We start from the raw sequence: 25,217 nt of genomic DNA, 5'->3' as shown, positions 1-25,217 counted from the left end.
ACCGGTTTACGGACTGCCTGCTGTGCACACGGAGTGGCAGCAGGCACCTAGGAATCCCGTGCACGCTAACAAGGCTCCGCCAAGTCAAATCTCTCTACTAGCCGTGCTTACTTGTTCTTGACACACACAGAACGACACAAAGACGCATGTATTTACCTACTGACCGCCCTCCCTTCCTCTGACCACCACTATAAGGCAGCTGTATTGGATTGTCCAACGTGCCACCTGTAGTTCGCAGAATTTGCGAACTGACAAGTGTGTGGAGCACTATGCTTTCTACCTTGGCGCGCGTGCCAGCAGTGTCATGTGCCATAGCAGTGTCATAAGGATTTCTCTCTTATTTTCCCGAATAAACTACTTTCCCACTGAAAGCTTGCACGCACATGTCATCTCCTGAAATATTTTGCACGCATCCTAACTTCAGTAGCTAACCGTGACTAATTAGGAGGTTCATTAACTAACCTGCTTGGCGAGACAGCGAGGAATAGCGCTTTTAAGCTTAATCATCGCACACTGCAATTGATTTTCTATGAAACTCAGTTGCTTCGACGGACGTCAATTCATCCGACAATGCAATTTTTAAGTATGCCCATCTCAAACGCCGGGTCACTTACGCTCCAAGAATGCCAGGGACAATCTACGGACTTAGCCAAAAATGGAAACAAGGAATGAATCTGCGGGCGTCCCGTGCTCGTTTCACTAAGTCAATTTTCAATTGATGCGTCCCATGTTTGTCAAGTCCTGCGGTGCAGAGCCAGCCTGAAACCTAGGTTCAATGACACCACGAAAACGGAGAGTGAGTGAAGAGGCTAGCTTGACCTAATCAAACCAAACAAAATAGAATTACTGTAGCCATAGTCAGCGGTTATAGACGAAGTCAGACAAAAGTGACTATTTAATGGTCATGTCCAATAAAAAGGCTTTCGTTGACCACACAGTGTCGCAGTAGCAGGTCTGCTGCATCATGGTAGTCAAAGTCAGTCATTTTATTCAGGCAGCAGTAATAGGTGCCTAGGAGGCAGACATAAAGGCAAATTAATGCCTGACTCAGTGTCGGCCCCCTTCCCCCCTTCCCAAACACATCACTCAACAGCAGGTACAGTCACATCGTTGAACAAAGTTTCGATCAACATAAAAGGAACACATTAATACAGCATAGCATACAGGGCTAAGTCATACTGCGAGGAAACAAACCGCCAATATAAATCGCATGCAGTAATAGGCAGAGAAAATAAACAAGCGGGAACAATAAAACATTCACAACAAAAACCATCTGGTGTCTACTTAGAACCCAGAAAAAAAAGGAAATAGTCAAAATTGTGTGGTAAAAAAATGTGTTAATGTTTCTGTTAAAGGCTAGGGCTGAAGAACTGTCAGTAATAATATTCATAACCATGGCGTGCTTATTCAAGAAGTCAGGAATCTGATATGTTAACTTTTGTGTTCCGTAGTTTGTACGAATCCTGTCTCTGTTATAAATGGTATGCCGGAGATTGTACATGTGTTCTTTATGAAGATATTTCTCTGTGAACGATGATGCATTCTGTTTGAATTGAGTGTATATAGCTACTGCTAGTTTTTTACATAGGATGTTTGTGATAGTCAGGATTCGGTGTTTTTGGAATAACGGTGCTGTATGAGTTCGGCGTGGGACATTTTCTATTTGGCTCAGAAAATGCTTTTGTAGTACATGTAGGTTTTCTAAATTTGTTTTTGTGGTCGTACCCCATACAAGAAGACAGTAGTGCAGACGGGAGTGTATTAGGGCATAATACAATTGCTTTTTTAACCATGGTGGTAGCAAATCCTTTAGTTTATAGGTGAGCCCAATCGTTCTTGAGATATCTGTTCGAACTTTTGCGACATGTGCAGACCAGTTTAGGTGTTCCTGAAAGATTACACCTAGAAATTTATGTGATGCAACGCGTTCGATCTGTTCATTGCCGAAGCGCAGAAGAATGTCTGACATACATTTATTTTTTGGTCGAAATACAATATATTTTGTTTTGTTCGTGTTTAGGGCTAGTTTATTTACGTCGAGCCATAGCGATAGGTTACACAGCCAGACATTCGCCTGCCTCTCAATATCTACAATATTCGCACAAGAAAAAAAGACGTTAGTGTCATCAGCATACAGGATAATTTGCGGGGTTAGTTGAATATTTACAATATCATTGATATATAACAGAAACAATAATGGACCAAGTATAGACCCTTGTGGTATCCCATATGCGATAACACCAATATCTGACTGCGCTTTGCCTACCGCTGTGTACTGAAATCTGTTTGACAGGTAACTCTTAAGTCGAGAGCAACGCCTCTAATTCCGTAGTTGGGTAACTTTTGCAGTAAGATTTCATGTTTGATAGAGTCGAATGCTTTTTTGAAATCAAGAAACAATCCTACTGTGTACAATTTATGCTCAAAGTTATCTATTATTTGATCTTTAATATATAGAAGGGCCGTCTCCGTTGACTTACATTTTTGGAACCCATACTGTTGTTCTACTATGACGTCGTTTTGCTGGAAGTAGTTTAGAAGGCGTGTATTTATAACTTGTTCTATTATTTTAGAAAAGATTGGCAAGACAGAGATAGGTCTGTAGTTATTAAGGCTACATTTATCACCTCCTTTATGAACAACGGATACTCTTGCGATTTTCAGTTTATCAGGAAAGACACCCGAACTTAGGATCAAATTGCATATATGCGACAAAGGGCGGCTAAATAGATGTGCAACTGATTTTATTGGTTGCCGCTTTCAAGTTATCCACTCCGCAAGCACTACTGTTACTTAGCTTTTTTAGTAGCGTAAATATTTCTGCCTCTGTAGTAGGAGTCAAATAGATTGAACCCGCAACAGCCGAACCCATATATGATTTGCAGTCAAGGTTAGAGCTATCCGCGTTGTTCGTATTAAATGCTCCTGCGTTTAGGAAGTGTTTGTTGAATTTATTTGCTAGCGAGGTTCCCGTATAAGTTGTGCCTTCAATATTCAATTCCTTGAGTTCTTTCTTCTGAGTATTCGACATGAGATGGTTTGCGGTTTGCCACATTTTTCTTGGGTTGTTGATGACACCTGCAAACTTGTTTTCGTAGTAGGAATGGCGCGCTTTTTTAATGTCATGTCCTAGTTTGTTTCTTATTTTCTTATATTGATTTAAGTAGTCCAGAGCTCTAGTTCTGATAAACAGAGCGAAAAGTCTATCACGTTCCTTGATTCTGTTTAAAAGTGTTCTGTTAATCCACGGCTTTCTTACTTTCCTAGTTTTCCTGAATTCTAATACTGGAAATGATTGTTTATAAGTGTTCTCAACTTTCTCTGAAAATAAATTGTACGCCATTACTGGGTCCTCTGAACAGTAAACGTCATCCCAATTTGTTTGCGCTGTTAGTCTTTCAAATATCTTAATTGTTTCTTCAGTAATAACCGTGTACTGAATCCACGTGCGCGAGGGTCGCGCCGTGTGTTGTGTAAGGTGTGTTAGAAAAATAAAGATCGGTAGATGGTCGCTCAGGTCCGCTAATAAAACACCAGATTCAATATCGGCTGAGCTACAGTTCGTGAAACAAAGATCTAACAAGGTTCCAGAATTGTTTGTTACTCTTGTTGGTACATAAATTACATTTTCATACCCGTATAAAAGAAACACATCAGTAAGTTTTTGATTATTCAAATCAAGACAAAGAATGTCTACATTGAAATCACCAAGGAAAACAACCGATGAGCTATATTGTATGCAGCACTCCAACATTTCTTCAAGAAATTCTTCAAGAAATAACTTAAGCGATCCTAACACTAGCGCCACGTTACTTGGTTAGATATCGGCATGAAGGCATACCGTAGCAGCGGTAATACGTCTACGTCGAAGCTCAAGTTTAATACGACATATTGTGTCTAGCCTCCTAGAACATAATACATTGAACAGAGCCGTAGTCCTGAAGCCGACGCTGAGTTTTCTTCTCTTGTCCTCCTCTAGTGAAAAGTTCAGAATGTAAAATGCGCTCTCCTGTTTTGCCAAAAAAGCTCACTGACACTCTCAGATAAGCGTTGCTTTCCGGCGGCCCCATGCCGGAGGCACAGACTGGCAAGGAGGGCAGTCTACGCTCGAACGTCCGCGCTGGAGGCGTATTTCATATCGCGAGTGTGCCTGACGGCCGTTGAGTTAATAAGAACGATCATCTTACATGGAAATCGATGCGGCGTCAATCGACGTGAACGCCGCCCTGCCCGGTTGGCACTGTTCGCGGCGGGCCGCCTTCGAGCCGCGGGTTGCTCGTCAGCAGCCGCATATATTGGGTCTGCAAGGAACGCCGAAGCCCCCCTCTCCGTGCATGATGAATGGACCGCACAGCCGCTCGCCGCGTCCCTCACCACCGATTTATTACCGGTTCCGTCGCTGCTTTCGAGACCGTGCGCCACGCGGGGGTTATGAACTCAGTGAGCAAATGTACGGCTGAACTTTCACCGTGCACTGCAGAACTGTTGACGAAGGCGTGGCAGATTGTATCGGGTCACGAAAGTCCGTCCAGTCTCGGTATTGAAAGTCCTCAGGGGCGCCACTCCAGAGTACATCAAGACTGCTGATGGGCAGGTCGGAAAAAAAAAAAAGACTTCTGGTGACGCCGCCAGGGAAGGAACGATCGGGGCACAGAGGTGGGGCGCCGGCGAAAATGCAGTCCCGAAGCGGATACGCCGCTGCTGCAAAGGCAGCGAGAGTAAAGGGATGGTGATGATGATGAAACACAGTTATTGAGACCCAGTATTTGGGAACTGGCAAGGAGATGGTCGATTGCTCTTCGGGCTGCGTCGTCAGTAAACGGAAGAAGGCGCACAGGGCAGCGACAAGGCCCTCACACGAGAGTAGAATGCTCAGAGACGTTTTATGGGGCGACCAGAACGGCGCGATAATTGTGCGACACAGGCTTATAACACCACGAGGGCGCTGTTCGTGTTTGCTTCGCTGTTACACGTTGGTCAGGCTAGTGCGGTTCAGGCATTTGCCGCTTGAACTGGTGAAAGAAAAGGCCGGTAACTGAATAGACGATAATCTTCCGACAGTTGTGGATATCTGTTGATATAAAGAGGGATGATTAAGCTAAAAATTCCAAAGCTCGGCTTGTCATGTGTCGTCTTCGTGGGGTTGCCGTACACTAAAGCTTACTAGCGAAACTATAACATAGCCGTAATCACCGCCATCAATCATTACGCTGTTGCCGGCCGCTACACCGATTAATGATTCGTCAATGCATTAGCCGAGAAATGCTCCTTCTGCAGTGGTTTATTGACCCATGCTATACAGGTCGTCCACATGCTGCCTACGAACGAGGTCCTAGGAGATGGCTGAACAAATGCAAACAGCCTGAAAAACGAAATTTTTCGCCGGATGTGGCAACACGTGCCCATCGGAAACGCGGAGGCTGTAATGTAAAACTCCGCAAAATGCAAACATTCCTTAATTCCTCCAGCATTAAAGCTGCACTTTAACCTTTCGCATTAGCAGCTCGCCCCTTTCCTACTCGGCCTTGTTTTTATTGTTGGAGAAATGCGACCTAATCGAAGGGGCGCACAGTTCTTGGTACGTAAAAATTTGGGGGAAAATTCTATGCTCGCACCCTACTGCACTTCGCATTACTGTCTTCAGAACAAAAACGTATGCGCGCATTTTGGGTGCTCAAAAAACAAATAAAATAGATTAAGCCAAGTGCCCAACGTGAACGAATTAGGTTGCCTAGACACAAAAATTATAACTCGACAAAGGGAACCTTTAAGTCCTTCGGACTCTATGCTATAGGCTCTGAATTGAGAGATTCTGCTCATTTGAAGAAACATCGTTAACAGCACACAGAGGAAAGAAATATGAAGTGGAAAGGAGGCGCATATTTAAAAGTCTAGTTCTCCCCTGCTGCCTATAGCGCATCAAGAGCTCATCTTTAACGTCTTTCGTGTGGTAGCCCAAGTCGCTTGAATCTATACTCTCGCACTGGTGACACAAAACGCCATTGCAAAACGATGGGGGCGCAGCTTCACGCTAAGGTAACCTGAAATTCAGAATGTCGATCAACAACTGCAGATGCCTGGTTTGGCTTGTTCATTTACGCCTAGGATCAGTCGCAAAGCAATGTTCTCCGCCGCTTTCTAGGAAAGAGGGCAAAAGAGTTATCTAAATATTGAGAAAGAAAAAATTGTCTTTACACTCAGCATTTAACGTGACGACACCATAAGATGTTCAATGTCTGCCTTAGTGGCCGCGCCCTCAGCTTAAAATACTCGCGGTGCTCACATAACTACGCAGCAAACAACTCCTTTCACACAGGAGGGAACCGGTCAGCATCATTTGGCACGCAGAAAAAAATGTGGGAGGGCGAGGGGTTTGCAGGCTGTTCCTGAGGTGGATTTGGGCGGCGAGAAGGGGGAGTAAATTTCTGCCCCGAATACTGCCAGCTGCCGAGACCTAGCTGACAGACGGAATTGAGGATATGCCATTTCAAAAAGGAACAGCGCGACTTTTGACAGGGGCGAAACGAAAGACACAAACAAGGACAGCGCCTGTCCTCGTGTGACTTTCCATTCGTCCCTGTCAAAAGTCGCGCTGTTCCTTTTTGAAATGGCATACCAACTTGCCCAAGCATCAGTTCTGAGGATATGAGCCTCATTCTTCTTTAGGCGTCTAATTGCACTTATGTTCGCAGTCTCAAAAGCGTATACAATCCCCTATGAGCCCTCATAGAATCATCCATAGTTCTCAAAGTGTCAGAATTTCGTATTTTTTCCCGTGCGCCTTATACGGAAACTATATGGAACACATGCAGTCTATATGAACTATACGGATAACGCGTATGGAGAAGTCGAAATTCATACGGACTCCGTATGAAGTCACGCATTTCATATATAAATCATGCAGAAATTATACGGAAACGATATAGTCGGGGACAAAAATCTGTGGACCACGTGATCCACAAACGACGCCTATAACTTTATTGTTAGCGGCAGGTTGGAGGCCGCAGTAGTCGAGGTTATAATCAAAATCCTCTTACTTCACTTCTACGAATGTGGACTCGAGCCAACAGCTAATAGTAAAGTTATAAGATTCGTTTGCGGCTCACGCGGTCCAGAGACTTTTGTCCCCGACTGTACATTATACGCAAACATATGAAAATCATAAGGATATTCATATATTTTTTCATACCACATGAGCCTCGTACTCTCATAATTTAGTATGTGCGCTCATATGGATCATTTCAGCAGGAATGACATCTGTAACGAATTTGGAGAGCTCGGCTGGCGCGACCAGTTACGCGCATATTTGTAGAACCTTCTGTTAAGTCTTCTAAGGTAGAGAGACAGACAGAACTTCTAAGGTAGACAGACATATAGATGATATAGACGTATAGTATTATCCCTTTTGCATCGGGGTGGTGATAATTGTCACTTAGCTATTAAATCCTAGCGTGACAAATTTCTTCGGAATAACAGCGAATTTTCCTCTTACGCATCTAAACTATTTGCTAGCCCTTCTCCACCAAGGAACCGGTGCACCAGGCCACCTGGCGAGGGGGTCGTTAATTTCCACATTTCTGGCTTGGAAGTAAATATAGCTAAACTTGCATAGAAAAAAAACACCGCTGCCTTGTCCGCACGCCCATAGCAGCTGGGGACACTAGTGTGCTGCCACCATCTAGTGCCGCAGAGCAGCAGCGCCTGCGTAACCCTTTTAGGTCACGTAATTGATGACGAGCTATACAAAATCTCTTCTGTTTAGGGTGGTTTAAGAATTCGTTGTTTACAGCTTCGGAGCCAGCTGTCTCTGAGAAGCGTGTGCAAAGCGTTAATGGGCACCACAAGCTAACAAAAAAAAGTTTGAATACAGTTGCATTCTTGTGAAGGGAGGCAAAGCCGTGTAATGACCAGCAAAGCTTTTTCTTTCTTTTTTCAGCGTGTAAAATCCGCCAACATTTAACTTTGCGTTGGGGAGGAGGTTTACGAAGAGAAAGCACCCGAGGAGAATAGGCAGGATAAACATGTATCAAAACTGAAACTGGCTGTCATGAATTTTGATAGTGGAGCCGTTTGTACAGTACATTTGCGCAAACGGAGTCTGAAACGCATCATTTACTTTCGGTTTCAGCGCTTATTGCTCACTCGTATGGTTAGTAATGCGTAAAGGAGCACGATTCCCTCTATAACCTAAAGTTAAATGCAGCAAATGTTATTCTTCAAAGCCATGCGACACGCGGCGGAAGAAACTTGAACTGACGGCGCGTCCAGAACCACGACATAATGGTATAATACTGCTGAAGGCTGCCTTAGAGGCCGGTTTCCGGGTCGCTTGTTGCACACGAGCCGTTTATTGCACACGAGTCGCTTATTGCAGGTCTGCTGTAGCCGCGCGCAAGATTTTCAGCTTGCCGTCGAAGGTATCAAAGTGCTAATGCATCAACGTATCATCAGGCAGACTATTCTGCTAGTTTTCCAACCTCTTTGATGTGCATAACATGTCTGGGGGCGTATGCATTCATACAGCGAAATTCGTACAGATACGGCGATCTCGTGTGCATGAGAAAAAGCCAGTGAATTACTGTTCATATACCACTGCCAACGTACAGTCGCTAGCAAAAGTGTACGGATGCGTGTGCTCAGGAGCAAAATTACTGCAGCGCTTCCTCGCGACCCATTCGCCTAGTATTTGTTACCAACGCATGTACATGCGCAGCAGGCATTTAATTAAGGGGATTGGCTTGCATGACTGCACCGAAATAACTTTTCTTCTACGCACTCGCGTCCAGTAAGCATTTGCTGCGGACTCTACGCGTTCCAGCAGAGTGCCAAAAACTTCGCACCTTGGAATGCGGCCCCATGCGTATTCGTGACCTAGACACTTCAGAATCGTGACGCGCTGAAGCAGCTCTGGAGATACCTTCCTTCCTGGAGTGCCTTGGTTGGCCTCGGACCAGTTAGAGGATCAACTGACCCTTGTGGAACAAGCTCGTTCGCTTCTCAGCGACTAGAACAAAGTTGCCAAATAAAGCGCTTTCTCTCTCTCTCTCTCTCTCTCTCTCTCTCTCTCTCTCTCTCTCTCTCTCTCTCTCTCTCTCTCTCTCTCTCTCTCTCTCTCTCTCTCTCTCTCTCGCTCCCCGACACAGATGATGTTCGTCTGTGCTGCCGCCGGTGATGCGGCAAGCCGACATTTGCGACGGCGACATGGCTGCGCTTGAATCGATATAACGTTGCCCGCAATTTTCTCGCGAAATAGCAGACGTAGAAAAAATCCGCCATCAAGGCAAACACTGAACATAAAGAGAGGCCGTATATAGAACGCGCGCAGAGAGTGTGCTGCGTTGCCTCCGCTCAAAATGGCTCGCTCTGCGACACCGAATCCTGGCGACGAAACATGGTCGGCCCGGTTAAGAGCCGCGCCTGTCGGAATAGCTGCATGCCTCGTTTTCCCAGCGGCCCCTGTGTTCTATGAGCTCTATGTTCTCTTGGTTCGCGAAGAGTCTTGCTTGTATGAGGTACCGTAGCTCGGACGACACAATCTGAAAGCCGCCAGCTTGCGGTGATAGGCTGAGAATGCGGTCTAATGATCGATCATTCAGTGGAGTTCGGTCATCTGAGAGTCGCTCACTTTAATAAGCTTTTTTTTTTTTGTACACCTGAAGCAGTCTCACGTGGCGGAACAAAGTGCTTGTGTGGTTTTTTTTTCTGCAGCAAAGAAAGCTCTACAGGCCAAGATGCTTCATTTGTTCTGGGTGCACGCGAGCTAGGGTATGATTTCCAGGACGCCTTTAATGCGGCTTTCTGTTCGTTATGTGGGAACGTCATGTATCAGTGCAGGATGTGGGGGTGAAAGGGGACCAGGTGCTAAATTGCATGCACCACGGGAGAGAATATGTACTAGTTACAACGCCTAACCTCTCCGACTAATGCCTTCTCTATTTCTTTTTTTCTTTTTCAGAGACCCATGAGCCACCACCCGAAGGTAAGAAATGTATCTTTTTTGCCTTTATATTGCTTTATTTCTCACTCCCAGCGTTCAGATCTGAATCTTGAGTGTGCCTGACGCACGTCGTATTTTATGTATGTTGTTATTATTATTTTTTTTTTGCTATGCGAAGAGCGTCTGGTTTCAATTCCCTTGAACAGCCTGCATTGCAACTCTATTCGTGGTTTGTTCATGGCAAGCAGTGTTGCCAGAAATTCGACTCAGTGTTCCACTCTTCGTCCCTATAGCCTCCAAAGGTGACAAGAGCAAGGTAGACGTGGCAGGAGCCACCCTCACGCCACGCTACATTAGGGGCCGATGCGTAGTTGTTTTTTCGTGCACTCTCTGCTGCGGCAGCACGCGTAACCTCAACGGCTCGAGTTTCAGCAGTGGGGTGGCGCGAAGCCCCCATTACAGCGTCATTTTTCTGCCTTCTGTACTTCACTTCCTCCTTCATCCCTCCCCTCATTGCGTGGTTGAGGTGTCCAACGAGAGTGCGACAGTTGCTGCTGCTGCGCCTTTCCGTTCTTCATAACCAGTTTTCAATTTTCAGTTCGTATCCGCGGAAAACAGTGGCGCGCTCGGTGGCTTTAAAATCCATAAGTGCAGTGAAAGCGGGCACCGAATCCATGAGAATATTTAGCGCCGATACATATGCGCAAGCGGTCGTTCAAGGCAGAGTTTGCGATAAAAAGGTGCATCAGAATATAGTTAAGATGTGCTAACTGGTAGAATGGTTAACTAACATTGAATAGTTAACTTTTTACTATTACTGTTAGACTCCTTATTTATCGAGGGGCTGGTATCCCACCGTAAGTGCTATCGATAACAGTTTCTAATTTTCGGCAACGCCATCCCCGTCGCGTCTGCATAATAATTTAATAATTGGTTTTTGGGGAAAGGAAATGGCGCAGTATCTGTCTCATATATATCGTTGGACACCTGAACCGCGCCGTAAGGGCAGGGATAAAGGAGGGAGTGAAAGAAGAAAGGAACAGAGAGGTGCCGTAGTGGAGGGCTCCGGAATAATTTCGACCACCTGGGGATCTTTAACGTGCACTAACATCGCACAGCACACGGGCGCCTTAGCGTTTTGCCTCGATAAAAACGCAGCGGCCGCGGTCGGGTTCGAACCCGGGAACTCCGGATCAGTAGTCGAGCGCCCTAACCACTGAGCCACCGCGGCGGGGCTCGCGTCTGCAGCGGAAGCAATTTTTGGGCCGCACGTGGCTGAAACCGTAATCTCGAGATCAGAACGAGCGCACGTCACGCATCGGCGTGCCTGTCACGTGCTCTTTGCCCGCTCGCAGCTTCCAGCCCCGTGCAGCGAAAGGAGCACGCGACACTCGCACCGCTGTGTGACGCGTGCTCGTAGGCGTGGCTAGCGCTCTTAATGATCTCGCAGTTATGGTTTCAGCCACGTGCGGCCCAAAAACGTGGCAACGACCAACACCGCTTCCATTTGAAGTTGTTGATCCATACGCTCTCGCCTTACCACATGCTAGCCGTCCCGGTTAGCTCAGATGATAGAGCGCCTGCTCCGGTAAGGCAGTGGTCCCGGATTCGAGCCCTGGTACGACGACGACGAAGGGGCGACGAATTTTTCTTTCACTACGAAGTTTCTGTGAAAGCTGTGGAGCTTTACTTTGTAGTCATATGACTGCGCTTGGGTGGATGTTAATGTGTAATTACTCCCTTATCACAAATTTAGGCAGCCTTAGGGGCTTCCCCTAAACATTAGGCATGTATCTTTTACTTGATGCAGACAAATAAAAATAAAAACTAATCCATCGAGCGAGTTCTGCCGATACTCGTAAACTGGCCGTCGTGTGTAGTATAACGAATTATCTAGCACCAGTCTTTTATTCAAAGCCATAAATCATGCAGTGCAGGCGCTATGCACCGTACATCGTTAAATTAAGCGGGAGAGGGGACTTCGGGGAGGGGCACGAGCTTCATCGGTTCGTCCATTGTCATGAACGGTGCACCGTTGAATCTTGAGGCACGTGTGCGTGTGATCGTGGTGCTGCATCTGCAGGCGCTTGAACCCGTTGGAATCCAAGGACACGCTCTTGACGGCGAAGCTGACTTCACGGTGTCGCCTTCCCTCGTAGTCTTAGCTGTGCTTTATCCTCACCCGCACCGGGTAGACCAAGTCCCAGCCCCGACCTCAAGGGCACTTCCGAGGCGTACACGCCGCGCGCCTGCACGACCATGCCTATGCCGGAGCAGGTCTGCGCATGCGCGCGGCACGTGACGCGAGCAGGCGCGAGCGTGGCGTCCAGGGTCCGTATTCGAACTTGCGTCCCTTTCGAGAGTGCCCCTTCCCGCGACACCTGACTGGCCAAAACGCTGGAAGCGGATGATTTCGAAGGGGACGGAAGTTGGAATACGGACCCTGATCTGTACTGGCCAGATATCAGCGCACGCGCCGGGGACAGAACACCGGTTTTCAACAATCGGACAACAAAAGCCCTGTCTACATGAACTCGATAAAGTCGAGTCGAGTTTGCCTGTCCGGTAAAAAAGCCAGTTGTCGGGTTCATGTAAACGCTGTCGGGTCGAGTACAATAAGCGGCAGAGCGAGTCGAATTAACTAGCCTGCAGGGGGCAGGTTAACTCGCCTTACCTGCTTTTCCGAAAACAATGTAAACGCAGTCGGATCAGGGAGTCGGGTCACAGGGAACTCTGGGAAAAAATTCGGTCATGTGATCAATCGACCAAAATGGCAGCCGCCGTCAGTCCCCGCGCTATTTCCACCAGAGCTTCTTGGACCGACCGGGAAGTGGAATGCTTTCTGGCACTAATTAATGAAAAAAAAAGCGAGCGAGGCGCTGGATAGCAGACGGCAGAGCAATCAAGAGGTGTTTACAGGCCTTCAGGCCGAAATGGCCAATCTCGGCTACCACTGGACGTGGCAGGGCAACGAGCCCGGTAATGAACCACCGCGGCAGACAGCAGCTCATTATGAACGCGTATCCATGAAATCAAAAGGGTCATGAAATAAGGCTGATGGAGAGTGAGCATTATGATCAAAACAGCAGACGTCACGGCCATTGCGAACGCGCGGGAACCCGCGGGCCAAAAACAGGAACCGGAAGCTTGCACAATAACTGCGAACCTCGACGCTAGGCGTCGCTGCGACACTTACACGCATGAACAGAGTTCATGTAGACACCAGTCGGGGCGAGTCAGGGGCGAGTCACCTAGCCTGACGCTGACTCTACCCGGCCCTGTCGGGTTTTCACGTAAACAGGGCACCTAGGGCGGCTCCTGCGACTGCCAGGGCGAGTTTCCGAGCTGACTTTGTGCTTTTTCACCACGACGTGAAATTCTCCAATAAAGCGGGTCGGCCCGAAGGGATGAGCGATCCAGCACCAGGCACATATAGATGTGTGCTCCTTTTCGACGCATGCCGCGGGGTGGCAATGGGCGCCCAGGCACGTGGGAGGTCTCCCATAAAGAGCTTCCGCTGTAACTCGGCTGTAAAGTTTCAGTTGTGACGCATTTTATGCTGTGCTAAAGGCACTCCAGCTATCGAGTTCAGCCGTCAGTTTCTTTTATCACAGTGAGATATGCTTCTAGGGCATTTTAGCCCCGCTGCCCCCGTCGCCTCATCCGGTTTTATCTGCTTAGAAAGAAACGGCGCTGAAAATTCTTGATCTCGCGCTTTAATGGCAGCTTGCTCTGTTCTACTCAATTAACTTGACGCAACATCTGGATTACAGCGTCACTAAAGACAGCGTATGCGCCCTTTTTACAGATATAGTATGCCACGTTAAGTAAATATTTATTTTGACCTCTTACCCTTTTGCGCTCTGATTTCTATAGCTTGCGATAACCCAGTAGTTATTAAATGTGAGGGTGGTTAAGGGCATCTGCTCCTGAAGGAGCATCCGTCGTTGTCGCGTTGACGGAGAGCTGTGTTTACGACCGGAGCTCGGAGACGGGATGACGCTGCCACATTGTCCTCCCCTCCGCTGCGTCCGCTTAGCACGTGAGGACTCTGCAAACAATGCTTAGCCGCCAGGCGGCGCTGTTAAACCATTACGCATGAAGTCCTTTAAATATTTTCAATCACTGATAGAGGGACCTTAGACACGCAGTCAGCTGTCGTTGCACCGTGATATAAAAACTGACCGATGATTCGTCAGCAGGTTCAGTTTTGCGACATACAGCAACGGTAAGCACTGGTGAAATTGGTTCTCTCCCCCTTACTCTGGCCCATCAGCTCAGAAAGTACGCAACTGCGTGTTGTGTCAGCCGGCCCGCCCAATAGCATGACGCTGGTCGTGAGGACACGCTACAGCGCTACAGGACAACTACAGGCGCTACCTTCGCTGCAGCGAAGGCTTATGGCTTATGGGGGTTTAACGTCCCAAATCGACTCAGGCTATGAGGGACGCCGTAGTGAAGGGCTCCGGAAATTTCCACCACCTGGGGTTCTTTCACGTGCACTGACATCGCACGGCACACGGGCCTCTAGAATTCGCCTCCATCGAAATTCGACCGCCGCGGCCGCGATCGAACCGCATCTTTCGGGTCGGCAGCCGAGCGCCATAACCACTGAGGCAGCGCGGCGGCTACTGCAGCGAAGGTAGCGCCTTCGTAATGTGCAAGGTCGCATCACGTATTCCTACCAACAAATACGCACTGCATGCATAAATTTGTCTTGTGCAAACGAACAGTCCACTCAAACCGAATGTGCACATAAATAGTTTACATCGTGCGTACATCACTGGTAGCGCTTTACGAACGCCATTTTGTACTCAGGGTCTTGTTAATTTTGTCAGCCGCCGAAAAATACGCTAAACATGTTTTGAAAAACACCCTATGCGAGCACTAGCACATAGTCATCGTTCTGAACTCCAGCAATAAGCGGCATAAAAATCCAATAATGGAGGGGGAAAAAAATACGGGATTAATGTGTAAACAAATAAAGATGTTGAGGATTTCGGATCGTTGATTTTTTAGGCTACCACAGGCCTTTGGCTCCAAAAGATTAAGTAAAAACAGCTCGGGTACGTACAGGCGCGGACATAAGTAAACGGAGCACGCGAATTCGTTCTCAGTGTAAACACGCCTTTCCTATAGGGACTGAAGAAACATTGTTCCTCCACGAGAAAGCGCACTGGCGTCGCCCACCAGTATGCACACACCATTGCTGGAAATTTAAAATAGGCAACGCGTTAAAAATGTTTAAACCAATAGCGTGCTTCGTTTACTTTTGTGCGCACCTGTACGTAGCGGCTCGGCTCCTTCGTAGTAAACGAGCATATACCGGACCGCCTAAACAAGGTCTGTCGCTGATAGGAGTACCGATTAGATTGGTGAAGGAGTGGAGACAGCGGTCTTGGACGATAAAAAAAATACATAGCCATAAGGCGATTAAGCGGACTGACCCCTGTCAGCACTTACCGCGTACAGCCGCCGCAGAACTCGTACGTACACGTATCTTCTACGCGAAATCGACGGCAGCGCGAGCGCCTCCAGTGGTGGCGCCCGCGCACTATATCCTGGCTCACTCGCTATACATTCTTCGTTTGTGCCACGAGAAAAAGAATTGGATCATCGATCCTTCTAGCACACACTATGCATAATGCATACCAAACTTAAGCGCGAACTTTTTTCCTTCTTTTCTGCACGTTCGCGCATGTGGGGGTCTACATAATTCTGAACTGCTCCAGACGAAGCAAAAACAGGTCTCTTAACTGAGCTAGCCCTGAAGCAGAGGGAAGAAACAACCCCGCTAAATCCTGCCGCGAGTTCTTCGTGCCTCCGCCAGGCTTTAGTGGGCAAGCGCGAAAATGAAACACCGCTGCCGGCAGCAGACCGAGCAGGGCCGGTGGTCCCCCGCAGCCTTTCGGCCCGGGCCAAACGACGTGGCGGCTGCGGTGCGGGAGAGACCACGCTCCGTAGAGTGCAGCGCTATTGGCGTCTGAAAAAAAAAAAAAGAAAGCAAGTGCGGTTGAGCCATTATTTGCATCATCGGCAGGCCTCCCCCATGGCGAGTTCCCGGGCGGCGGCTGCGGCAGCTCGGCGAAAATTGGTCATTATTAATGGGCGCCGAGAGCGGCTCGGTTGACCTCGTCAATCGGATTCGAGCGCGCGCCGCCGGAACCCCAGGTGGTCTGGGCGTGTTCGCTCTCGCGCCGACAGCCGAGAGTATGATGCGCTCAATGGAAGCACGCGCGAGCATGCCACGGAGCTGGAGTAACACGCGGTGGCCGCGCCAGCAAGAGCAACTGCAGCGGTGGGTATAATCAATCGATCCCGGCGCATGCAGGGCCCGCACAGGCGCCCCCCCAGATTGAGATGAGTCTTTATAGTCGGCCTGTTTGGTTGCGGCCGCGTTGTTTATGCGTCCCTGGGGCGCTCCTGGCGTATATGGATGGCAAATGCGTGCCGCTAAGTTCCGCGTCTACGGTCGTAGCGGCCGCAGGTGCCCGCGCATCAAGGGGCTATATACGAGCGCCGTGTGCGTGAGTGCGTGCGTGGCGAACATTACGTGACCGCCCCCTGGCTCTGACCGCGGCCAGCGGTTCGGCACCCTGCGCAGCCCGGAAAATTCCCTCCTTTCCCGGAGGCGCCTCGTCTGTTTTCCGAGAACCTCCATTCCCTTGGCGCCGGTAGGACTGGGAGAAGCGAGTGGTTGCTATCAAGCATGAATGGCGAGAGGAACTGACAACAACAAGCAGTCGCCGTGAATAAAACAAAGCGGCGCTAGTGCAGTCCTTCCAGCGATGCCGCAGTGTCTGTCTTATTTGTTTAGAGTGGGCAGTGCGTATTTTGCACGAAGTAAACACAGCTGGCAGTTTACTGAAGTCTCAGCCTTTAATCAGTGAAGCTGTGAAGCATGTGGCGAGTACACATCGCGTCCCTTGCAGTGTGAAGGTGGAACTTACTCAGTGGCCCACCGATTCTGCCGTTTCATTGCCAGTGATTGCTCTCCCAGCCATCCATTTATTAAGCAGCCGACAGGTAATGAAAAAAAAAACGCGGTAAATTGACCTGTTTAGTCAATGATCAATCAGAGCGAGCGCAGCGGCTGAGAAAACTAGCTAGACAAATTGAGTAAAAGTAAGTAAATTGTTCCAAGCACAGTAAGAGGCCATGTATACTTCTCTACGCGTCTAGCCTTTTTTTTTTTTTGCCTAGCCCCTAAATGTGCAGTGCTGTAGAGCCCGTAAATAGTCAGCAAAATGCTGCACGAACAAAACCATACGCTCTAATCAAACATCATTCGTGCCCTTCGAAGTTCTGCTTGCGAGTTTGCTCTCGCTAGAATTTTTCTACAGCCTTACTGATTTGAAGCGCACTGGCCTTCTCTGAACTCTACAGCTTTTCCAAGCCCTTCAAGCTAAAAGCATACCTTTCGAAGACAGTGAGACAAGGCATTTGAAAGCGCGAGACGCGTGACTCTCCCGTGGCTAAAGTCCGCCCTTTTGTTTATTCAGAGTGCCTGTTCAACGTCGAAGGCAGCCACGGCATCATAGGCTCGGAAGACATCAAGCCATCCCAGCTGGAACACTCCCGCCAAAACAAGCTCCCCCTGGAGTGCACCTGGAGCATTCGGGTGAAGCCATCCTGGAAGGTACGCGCCGACCTGTGGTGGGCTGACTGCCATTTCCATTATCCAGTGTGTTGAATGGTGATAGAGACTATCTCACAGGGTAGAATGCAGGCAGCATCGATTACCTGAGATTAAGCCAGCCGTTGCAGCGCTGTTAATTCAGAAATTCATTTTTTCACTATGCGTTTGAACGTGTGGTTTAAGAGGAAGAGTAGACATTAGACGTTTTTTTTAACATACCGAAGACGTACTACCGGAGACGTATACCGGTTTACCGGACCCCACCTGCACACGCGCAGTGGCTCCCCCTCACCCCAACAATGCCACTGCGCATGCGCGAGCGGGGTCTGGTAAACCGGTAGTGCGTCTCCGGTATGCTAAACACGTCTAATGTGTAAAAAACGAACTTTAGACGTGTTACGTGCGAAAGCCCACGCACAGATTATTCCCGGTTTGGGGTGCCGAGAGAGCAGTGCCTCATGCCAGTACCGCTGAACAGGAATAGCGGCTTTTGATTTTTTTTTCATATATATAAGGGTTTCAGTGGAGCACATCCCCCAATAATAACGGTACCCACTTCTTGTCGTAGGCAGAGTTATGGTGAATTCCAATCGCAGGCCCTGAGCGGTCTGCACGCTCTGTGACAGAGCACCTGAATCCGGCGCAGAGCGCGCGACCTGAAATTGCGATTGGAGTACACTTGCTCTGGCCAGAGCATGCAGGCCAGAGCATGTAGGGCGCCGCTATCGCCGCTAAATAAGAACGTCACGCAATCTTTCGGTCGGATCCGCCGATTTCGGCGGAGCAGTCCCGACTGCTCCACGGAGCAATCTCGGCTCGGCAACCGCTCCCTGTCTACGACTGGAAGACGCGATCCGTGCCCCAGATCTGCGTTTGGAATACAGTTGCTCCGAAAAGAGCAGGAAACGTTGCTCCAGAAGTGCTCCAACTCTGCGATTGGAAGTCACCAATAGTTGACCGTTGCAGTTTGCTCGCCCGTAGCATATTTTAAAAGAAAAGAAGCGACCATGTGGCACGGGCTCCAGTATTTATGAAATACATCGACGGTGCACAGTCAACGTTTTAACAATGTTTCCATGCTCTCTCTTTTTCTACAGAATAGATTGTTTTGTGCAGTAAAATGAAAGTAATAAAATATCATTTGTCGCCCGCGCTGTAGGCTTTCCTAGAGAATTGTGCTTGCACTACAGCCTTTTTAAAGTTTGAAATTGCTTCCATCGATTATGCTCAATTTAATGCAACCGAACCTAAGGAAAAACAATTAAATCGAAAAGCGCCCAAATAAAGTCAGTTGGGTATAAAGAAACCCATAAAAACAAATAGTGGAGTGCAAATATTCCGCACAACGAAGTATTCGGTCTGCCTAGCAAGTCAGCACATTATTGAACGCATGTCCAACACTTCAGTGAAAATCGGCTCAACTACCGACCGCTAAACAATGTCACTTGTGGAATTTATGAAGGAGCAATCGAAATTACCAAAGCGAGTTAAAAATGGCTGGAAATAGACTATGCGTGTAATCTAGTTCGTTGAAAAACACGTTCCTTTACCTGAACAGCGCTTCGGATAACAGCGCCTAAAGAGAGGAAGGAACGTGATTACAGGGGGAGCGTCGCCACGATCCCGCTGCCCTGCGTCGACGGCGATAGTGAGTAGGTGAAACTATGGCCTACGAGATCGTCGCCGCTCGGCGTTGCCAGCCACGCGCGGTATCTCGGAGGCCGGGGTGAAGCGCGACTGAGCTCCGCTCGCGTTTGCGCTTTTGGTTTCATCATGAGACCAACGAGGCGCCGCCACACTCACCTCGACTGACTCCGGCGTGTCCCAATATTTTATTTGGAGCAAGAATTTTATGTTTCACAGCTGTTGTCGGTGTCGAGACAGATAGAAAACTTTTAGGCCTACGTTCCTTTAAACTGAGGGAATCAAGTTATACCTCCTGAAATGTTTCCGTAGCAGCCGAACGCACACAATTATTGGAAAACGAAGTCCGTGTTATACAAAAAATGTACCAAATTCGTAGACTATCCGCTCGTTTTCGTTATGGTTTCCATCTGTCTTTCGTTTGGTTTCCGTATGAGGTACGCTTCTAAACCGTCTAAAGGGGCCCTTATGACATCCAAGGAAGTGTTATCTTTCGGAAGGGTAAGGACGAGCGTTCTTCTCACCTTTAAGAAATTTATGACGCTGGCGATGCCGAGAAACAAACCCCTTGCGCCCCTCCAACAATTACCATGCTTCAGAAAATGCCATTCTGTGCGGTTTTTTCCTTAGCACGGATGCTCAGCACTTGTAACAATCGAAAGCCAAGTGTCCGCGCTACTGAGCTCTGATTTTGCATGTAGGTAGCTTGGCGACATTCTCACAGCGCCCGTGCCTGTTTGCCCCCCAAAACGAAGGAGGATTCCATTTTTTAACATTTATCTGTTGGGAAAACTATATACATGCTGCGTGCAGAAATATACATTTGCACGATTCCCGGGCGTCGTGATATCTAGAAAATTCTTTCAGGGCAGCTGCGCTGTTCTGCTTGGACGATTAGTTTGTTTGCGAAACCAGATCTCGACCATTGCAAAACAACGATCGAGCTTCGTGCCGGGGCCGCCAGGTGCCCTTTTGGGGGGTATGCACCCTGAGAAAGCTGGTTACGAGGATGCTGCAGGACATGCGCCTCTTCCGAAACAAATTCGATGTGTCTTATTTTATGTGCTTCAATCCACTTCCGCCCGGGTGTCGAGAAACTAACAAATAACCTAATTTTACTGCACTAACACATGACACCTCGGACCGAAGACGTATGAAACGCACGGCTGAACGCCATCATGCAGTTTGTTTGTCTGTTCCGGCTTGGATAAGCTTCAGAGGCGAGACTCTGAGCTGTCCACGCAGAGGCCTGCTGGTGGAGTGTGAGTGACGGGTCCTCCTTGTGTGCAGATGTACCTGACATTCCTCGAGTACAAGCTAGCGGACCCAAACAATTGCCGCTCCAACTTCGTGGACATCCTCGCAGAGGAGCCTCAGCACGAGTCATTGAGCCACTTCTGTGGCACAATGGCGGAGCCCACCCAGTCTAAGTCCAACCACGTCAAGGTGCGCTACTACGCCGAGCACGGCGCCCTCAAGGGCGGGAACTTCTCCATCCTCTTCACTGCCTTCAGAGAGGTCTCCAGCGGAGGTGAGGGCGCATCGTGTGTGCGTGCCCATTCGCGCGCCAGCCGACGTGACGGAGCCTCCGGCGAGGCACACCATTAGGTGAACACGCGGCGTACATAAACAACGCTGCTCCCGATGAGGCAGCGGAGAAGTTCCTTTCATTTGCATGCGTGCGCCCGGCGCTGGGCAGCCGGCAACAGGGCGAGGAGAAGCGGCCGCCCAAGGCCGGCTGTAACGTTCGCTGCGGCGGAGGGTCATTCCCAGCCCTGGCAGCGTTCGCGAATAAATTGAACCGACGCAGAAGCGCGGCGACCGGGCCGCGGGCGTGCGCACGCGCGGCAAACAAGCGAAAGAAAAAGGCATTTTGGCGGCCCACCACGAGGCCCGGCCATTAAATGGCCAGCTACTCTGGAGCATCGCTCGCCGGTCTGGCGCGCAGGCTTGGCGCGGGGGATTCTTGCTTGCTCTACCGGGTTTCGGTCTCCCTCGCCGCCTCGCAAGAGGGGAGGGTTTGTTTCTGCGCCTTATTTAATTCGCGCCGCCGCGCGCGCCTGGTTGCGCTGTCGCGCGTTATTAAACGCGCTGGCTTGTAAATTTGCCTACGGCGCCGCTCGTTTTTATCAACCCAGGGCCGCATTCTCTGTAGTGGGCGTAATTGGGACGCCTCAAACGAGCGCAGACACGCCGTCGGGGCCGCCGAGAGCGTGTCAGCGGAACCCGCGCGTAATTTTCTAACTTGGCTTCACTCGGGGAGCCGTCCGGCCTGGTAATCGCTCACTCCAGCCATTGGTAGACGCTGGCGCGGGCAGCCCTCCGCGGCGTCGGACCCATCGGCGCCTGCGCCATCGCGACCCGGCCGATGGCACCCGGCTATGCGAGCAGCGTTGTTTTGTTCTCGGAATTTGGCCGATTACGAAACTATATACTGCCCAGAAGTGCAGATAAGGGTAAAGCTTCCTTCCTTGTAACGACACGACCAGACAGTGGTTCCCGCGCTCAAGCACAGGCAGTTTTGCGCACGAACGTTTCGCGTGGTGTGTGCAACCACACGCTCCATCTTGCAACACACGCTCCATCTTTCTCATTAACGGCTTTTACGCCTTCTTTTCTTTTTTACTCAAACTTCATCTGCTTTCACTTATGCAAGCAATACAGGCGTTTTAGTTTCATATTTTAGTTAACACAAAATCTCGCTCCGTGGGACACCAATTTCGGAGAAACAAAAAATTGAAGGGTTTTCTTTGTCTCAAATGAGCTGCATTTGGTCGTGTCGTATATGACATTGATAGAGCTGCAGTCTAATTTGGACCCGAGGTTGCTTAATGGGAGCACGGAGTCTCTTAACAATAGAGCTGCATTTTGCTTCGAGCTAAGTACCGCGGTTCTTTAGACGGGTCAGTCTATGGCCCTTATCAGATGGATCCAATAGTGCTCCATCGGTTTCCTGGATGACGCTAATAGTTTCCGCGGAAAGAAACGAAATTTTCAAGCACTTTTTCAGGAGGCCGAGAGTAATAAGGCACACGAACAGAAGGAACGACATCACTGACCTCTGTGGTTCCTTCAAGCGTTGCTTCCGTCACGAAGAAAGTCAGTACGTTTTGGCTCTTCTGTTTATGGCGACATCATCAGCCTTTGACGAGGCTACGCTGTTGCAGTATCGCTTGACTGGCCTGCCGGCAAACGAAATTTTATACCATATGACAGTGACCACTGGGTGAGTACCCGCGTGGGCGCCGCGTTGTGGCACTCGCAAGAACGCCATATACTGTCGTCGAACGCGGCTCGCAACGAAATGACGAAAAAACAAGCCACGAAGCACACCACTAATATTATCGCAAAATTGGAAAGCTACTATTTAAGAAGTGAGCCGCAAGACACAAGCTCCCTCCTAATTATGCAGTACCCAGTAGATTCGATTTCTGTATATTGTTCCAATCGCGTGTCTCCTTCGCAGCTGATTGCCCGAAGTCAGAGTGAAGTGCGCGCAGGCTTGGGGCACAAGTGCAGTAATTCGACCTGCCACAATTGCTTTGGACATAATGAAGTATAGATGTTGGCACACCTGCGCCCTCTCTCGGCAAGCGTGAGTGGACGGCATGCAGGCGCAGCCCTCGTCATTGCGCAAAGCAGCATATTTAGGTGCGTACAGACACTTGACAGAGTCGTACTGACATGCAACTGAGCGTTGGCTTGCGTTTGAGCAATTACCAAGATGTCGCAGAACGTGACGAGATGCTGCTGAGAAACAGACGTGCATACAGCGCCTATTCGCCAACATTTCCGGCGCGGCTCTTCGCCAGTTGTAACAGCTTCACTCGATGTGGTGTACCGCGCGTAACTAACGGTGATCTTTTGCTGTGCGCAGAGAGCTGCGACCCGGACACAGAGTTCAGCTGTGACGACGGATGGTGCATCGACGTGAAACTCAAGTGTAACGGGCAGTTCAACTGCAAGTATCGCTACGACGAGGAGTCGTCAATCTGCCACGTCGGTGAGCTGCTAAGCAACGATGCATGACGCGCCTGGCTCATTGTGCGAACCACTTGGCGAAAAAGGCATTTCGACAGCGCGAGGGAACGCATGCAGACGCTAAGTCGGCAAAGAAGCTGCAGTGATGGATAGCGCGAGCAGTGTGCCTTGCATGGTATATGGGCGAACTGAATGCGCTGATCGTTGACTGACAGATAGATTCGGTTTCTGTTGCGGGTCACCGGTCTATATCGCTTTCACCTCCGTGTAACACCTCGGACGAATACTGAGAAAGGAAAGACAGGTGACCGGGCGTCACCTCTTATTAAGCAATTAATACATCCTCAAATGAGATAAGTAAATTGTAAATTGTGGGGCTTAGCGTCCCGAAACGACACATGGGCTACGTCGAGGGCTACGGGTTAATTGAGGCCACCTGGGGTACTTTAACGTGCACTGACATCGCGCAGCACACAGACGTTTTTGTATTTCGCCTCCATCGAAATACAGTCGCCGCGGCCGGAATTGACCCCGCTACTTCGGAAACAGCAGCCGAACGCCGAAGCCGCTGAGCTACTGCGGCGGCTTAAAATAAATAACAAAATGTGTGCTAGACTAAGCAGCGCATATACATATGGAGATACACCTAACGTTTAGCGCAAAACAGCGAAAGGGTGGTGTACATTTCTTTTTGTTTTCGAGGCTACGAGGCACGATTGATTAGAGGAAGGAGAGCTTCTGAGTGTTCTTAAACTAAGCAGTGTCAGACTTCTTTTATACCTTTGTAATTATGGGTGCCCAAAGTGCTGCGTCACAGCGGTGCGAATAACATATTTTTAAATAATTAGGTGTGATTTGAGATATTGGCATACTCTGTCGGAGCACGCTACTCCTCCTCTCCCAATGTGATGAACTCGTACTAACATATAAAGACAGTACACTATGTACTGTATTTATTCTTTTCTGGATTGGAGTAAGTCTTGACTTTATTATATATATATATATATATATATATATATATATATATATATATATATATATATATATATATATATATATATATATGGTCCTCGCAAGAGGGCGTGGGTTCGTACCCCACTTCTGACACCAGTGTGATGACCCCCATAATGCGCAGGTCCACACGGGACGGAGAGGCAAAGAGACACCGTATGGCTGAGTTTAAACAAACAGGTATATTCAATAATTACACATGGTTAAGGTTATACATCAGAGGCTGGGGCGTCCGAGCTTACGTGCCGACGACTTCATGGGGGCGATGGAGTGGCTCCGGAGTTGGGCTCGAGCGGTTGCTGGCAGAAGCTGCACGCCGTCGGGCTTCGGCGCTGAAGGCCCTCTTGGCGAACGATGTCGTCCTGAGCGTGTATGCAGTAGAATTTCAATAGTCGTCCGTTTCTTCGAGGATGGTTCACAAACCCTTCCTCTAGTGTCGTTCGGCTTGGAAGATGAACAGGAGGCGAGCTTGTAGATGATGACAGCAGAGCATAATTTTACAACATACATATACAGAGAGTTAAACTGGAAAAAGCAGAACTGAATTTACAAAAGAACAAACTTTGCACTACTTTACTCATCGACCGGGCAGGTTAGTGCCTAAGTAGCATCACATTACATGCTAAGCATGGAGCCCCAGCTCAGACTGGACTGCATCCGTTTACATGTGCTTTTAAGCACTTGATTAACAAAGGACTAAGGGCGGTCATTTCCAGTGGCCCGCCCAAAGCATCAATTCTCCAATCCAAAATAACATGCGAGATGGGGACCACCCCTTTGGGTTGGGCTTAGCCTCGAACCCAGAGTCTGTTAACAATACAACTAAATAAACAACAAAAACGCCACCACTCTCTCTCAAGTGAGAGTATACACAGGCTCTCTCTTCGGAGCTAATTCACTAGCGCCTGTCTTTCCACATTCTTGGCGAGTACTGCCTGTCCGCCATGACAGGTGTCCGTCGCGGCCCTTCTGGGAAGCTGTGGGTGCCTTCCCGGCGATAGCCCA

General features: G+C 48.9%; 1 protein-coding gene across 1 annotated transcript in view; it reads left to right on the top strand.

Moving 5' to 3' along the window:
- The window catches only part of LOC144114330 (neuropilin and tolloid-like protein 1), a 328,075-nt gene that overhangs the window by 274,991 nt on the left and 27,867 nt on the right, over window positions 1-25,217 (top strand). Inside the window, exons 4-7 of the mRNA XM_077647979.1 lie at window positions 9,956-9,979; window positions 17,440-17,576; window positions 20,511-20,751; window positions 23,098-23,223. Of these exons, the coding sequence (XP_077504105.1) occupies window positions 9,956-9,979; window positions 17,440-17,576; window positions 20,511-20,751; window positions 23,098-23,223 (528 nt within the window). The remainder of the gene's footprint in view (window positions 1-9,955; window positions 9,980-17,439; window positions 17,577-20,510; window positions 20,752-23,097; window positions 23,224-25,217) is intronic.

This window comes from Amblyomma americanum, chromosome 1 (assembly GCF_052857255.1).
Source record: "Amblyomma americanum isolate KBUSLIRL-KWMA chromosome 1, ASM5285725v1, whole genome shotgun sequence".
Lineage (NCBI taxonomy): Eukaryota > Metazoa > Arthropoda > Arachnida > Ixodida > Ixodidae > Amblyomma > Amblyomma americanum.
The sequence above is the reverse complement of the archived record's forward strand: the minus strand, read 5'-3'. Positions and strand labels throughout refer to the sequence as shown.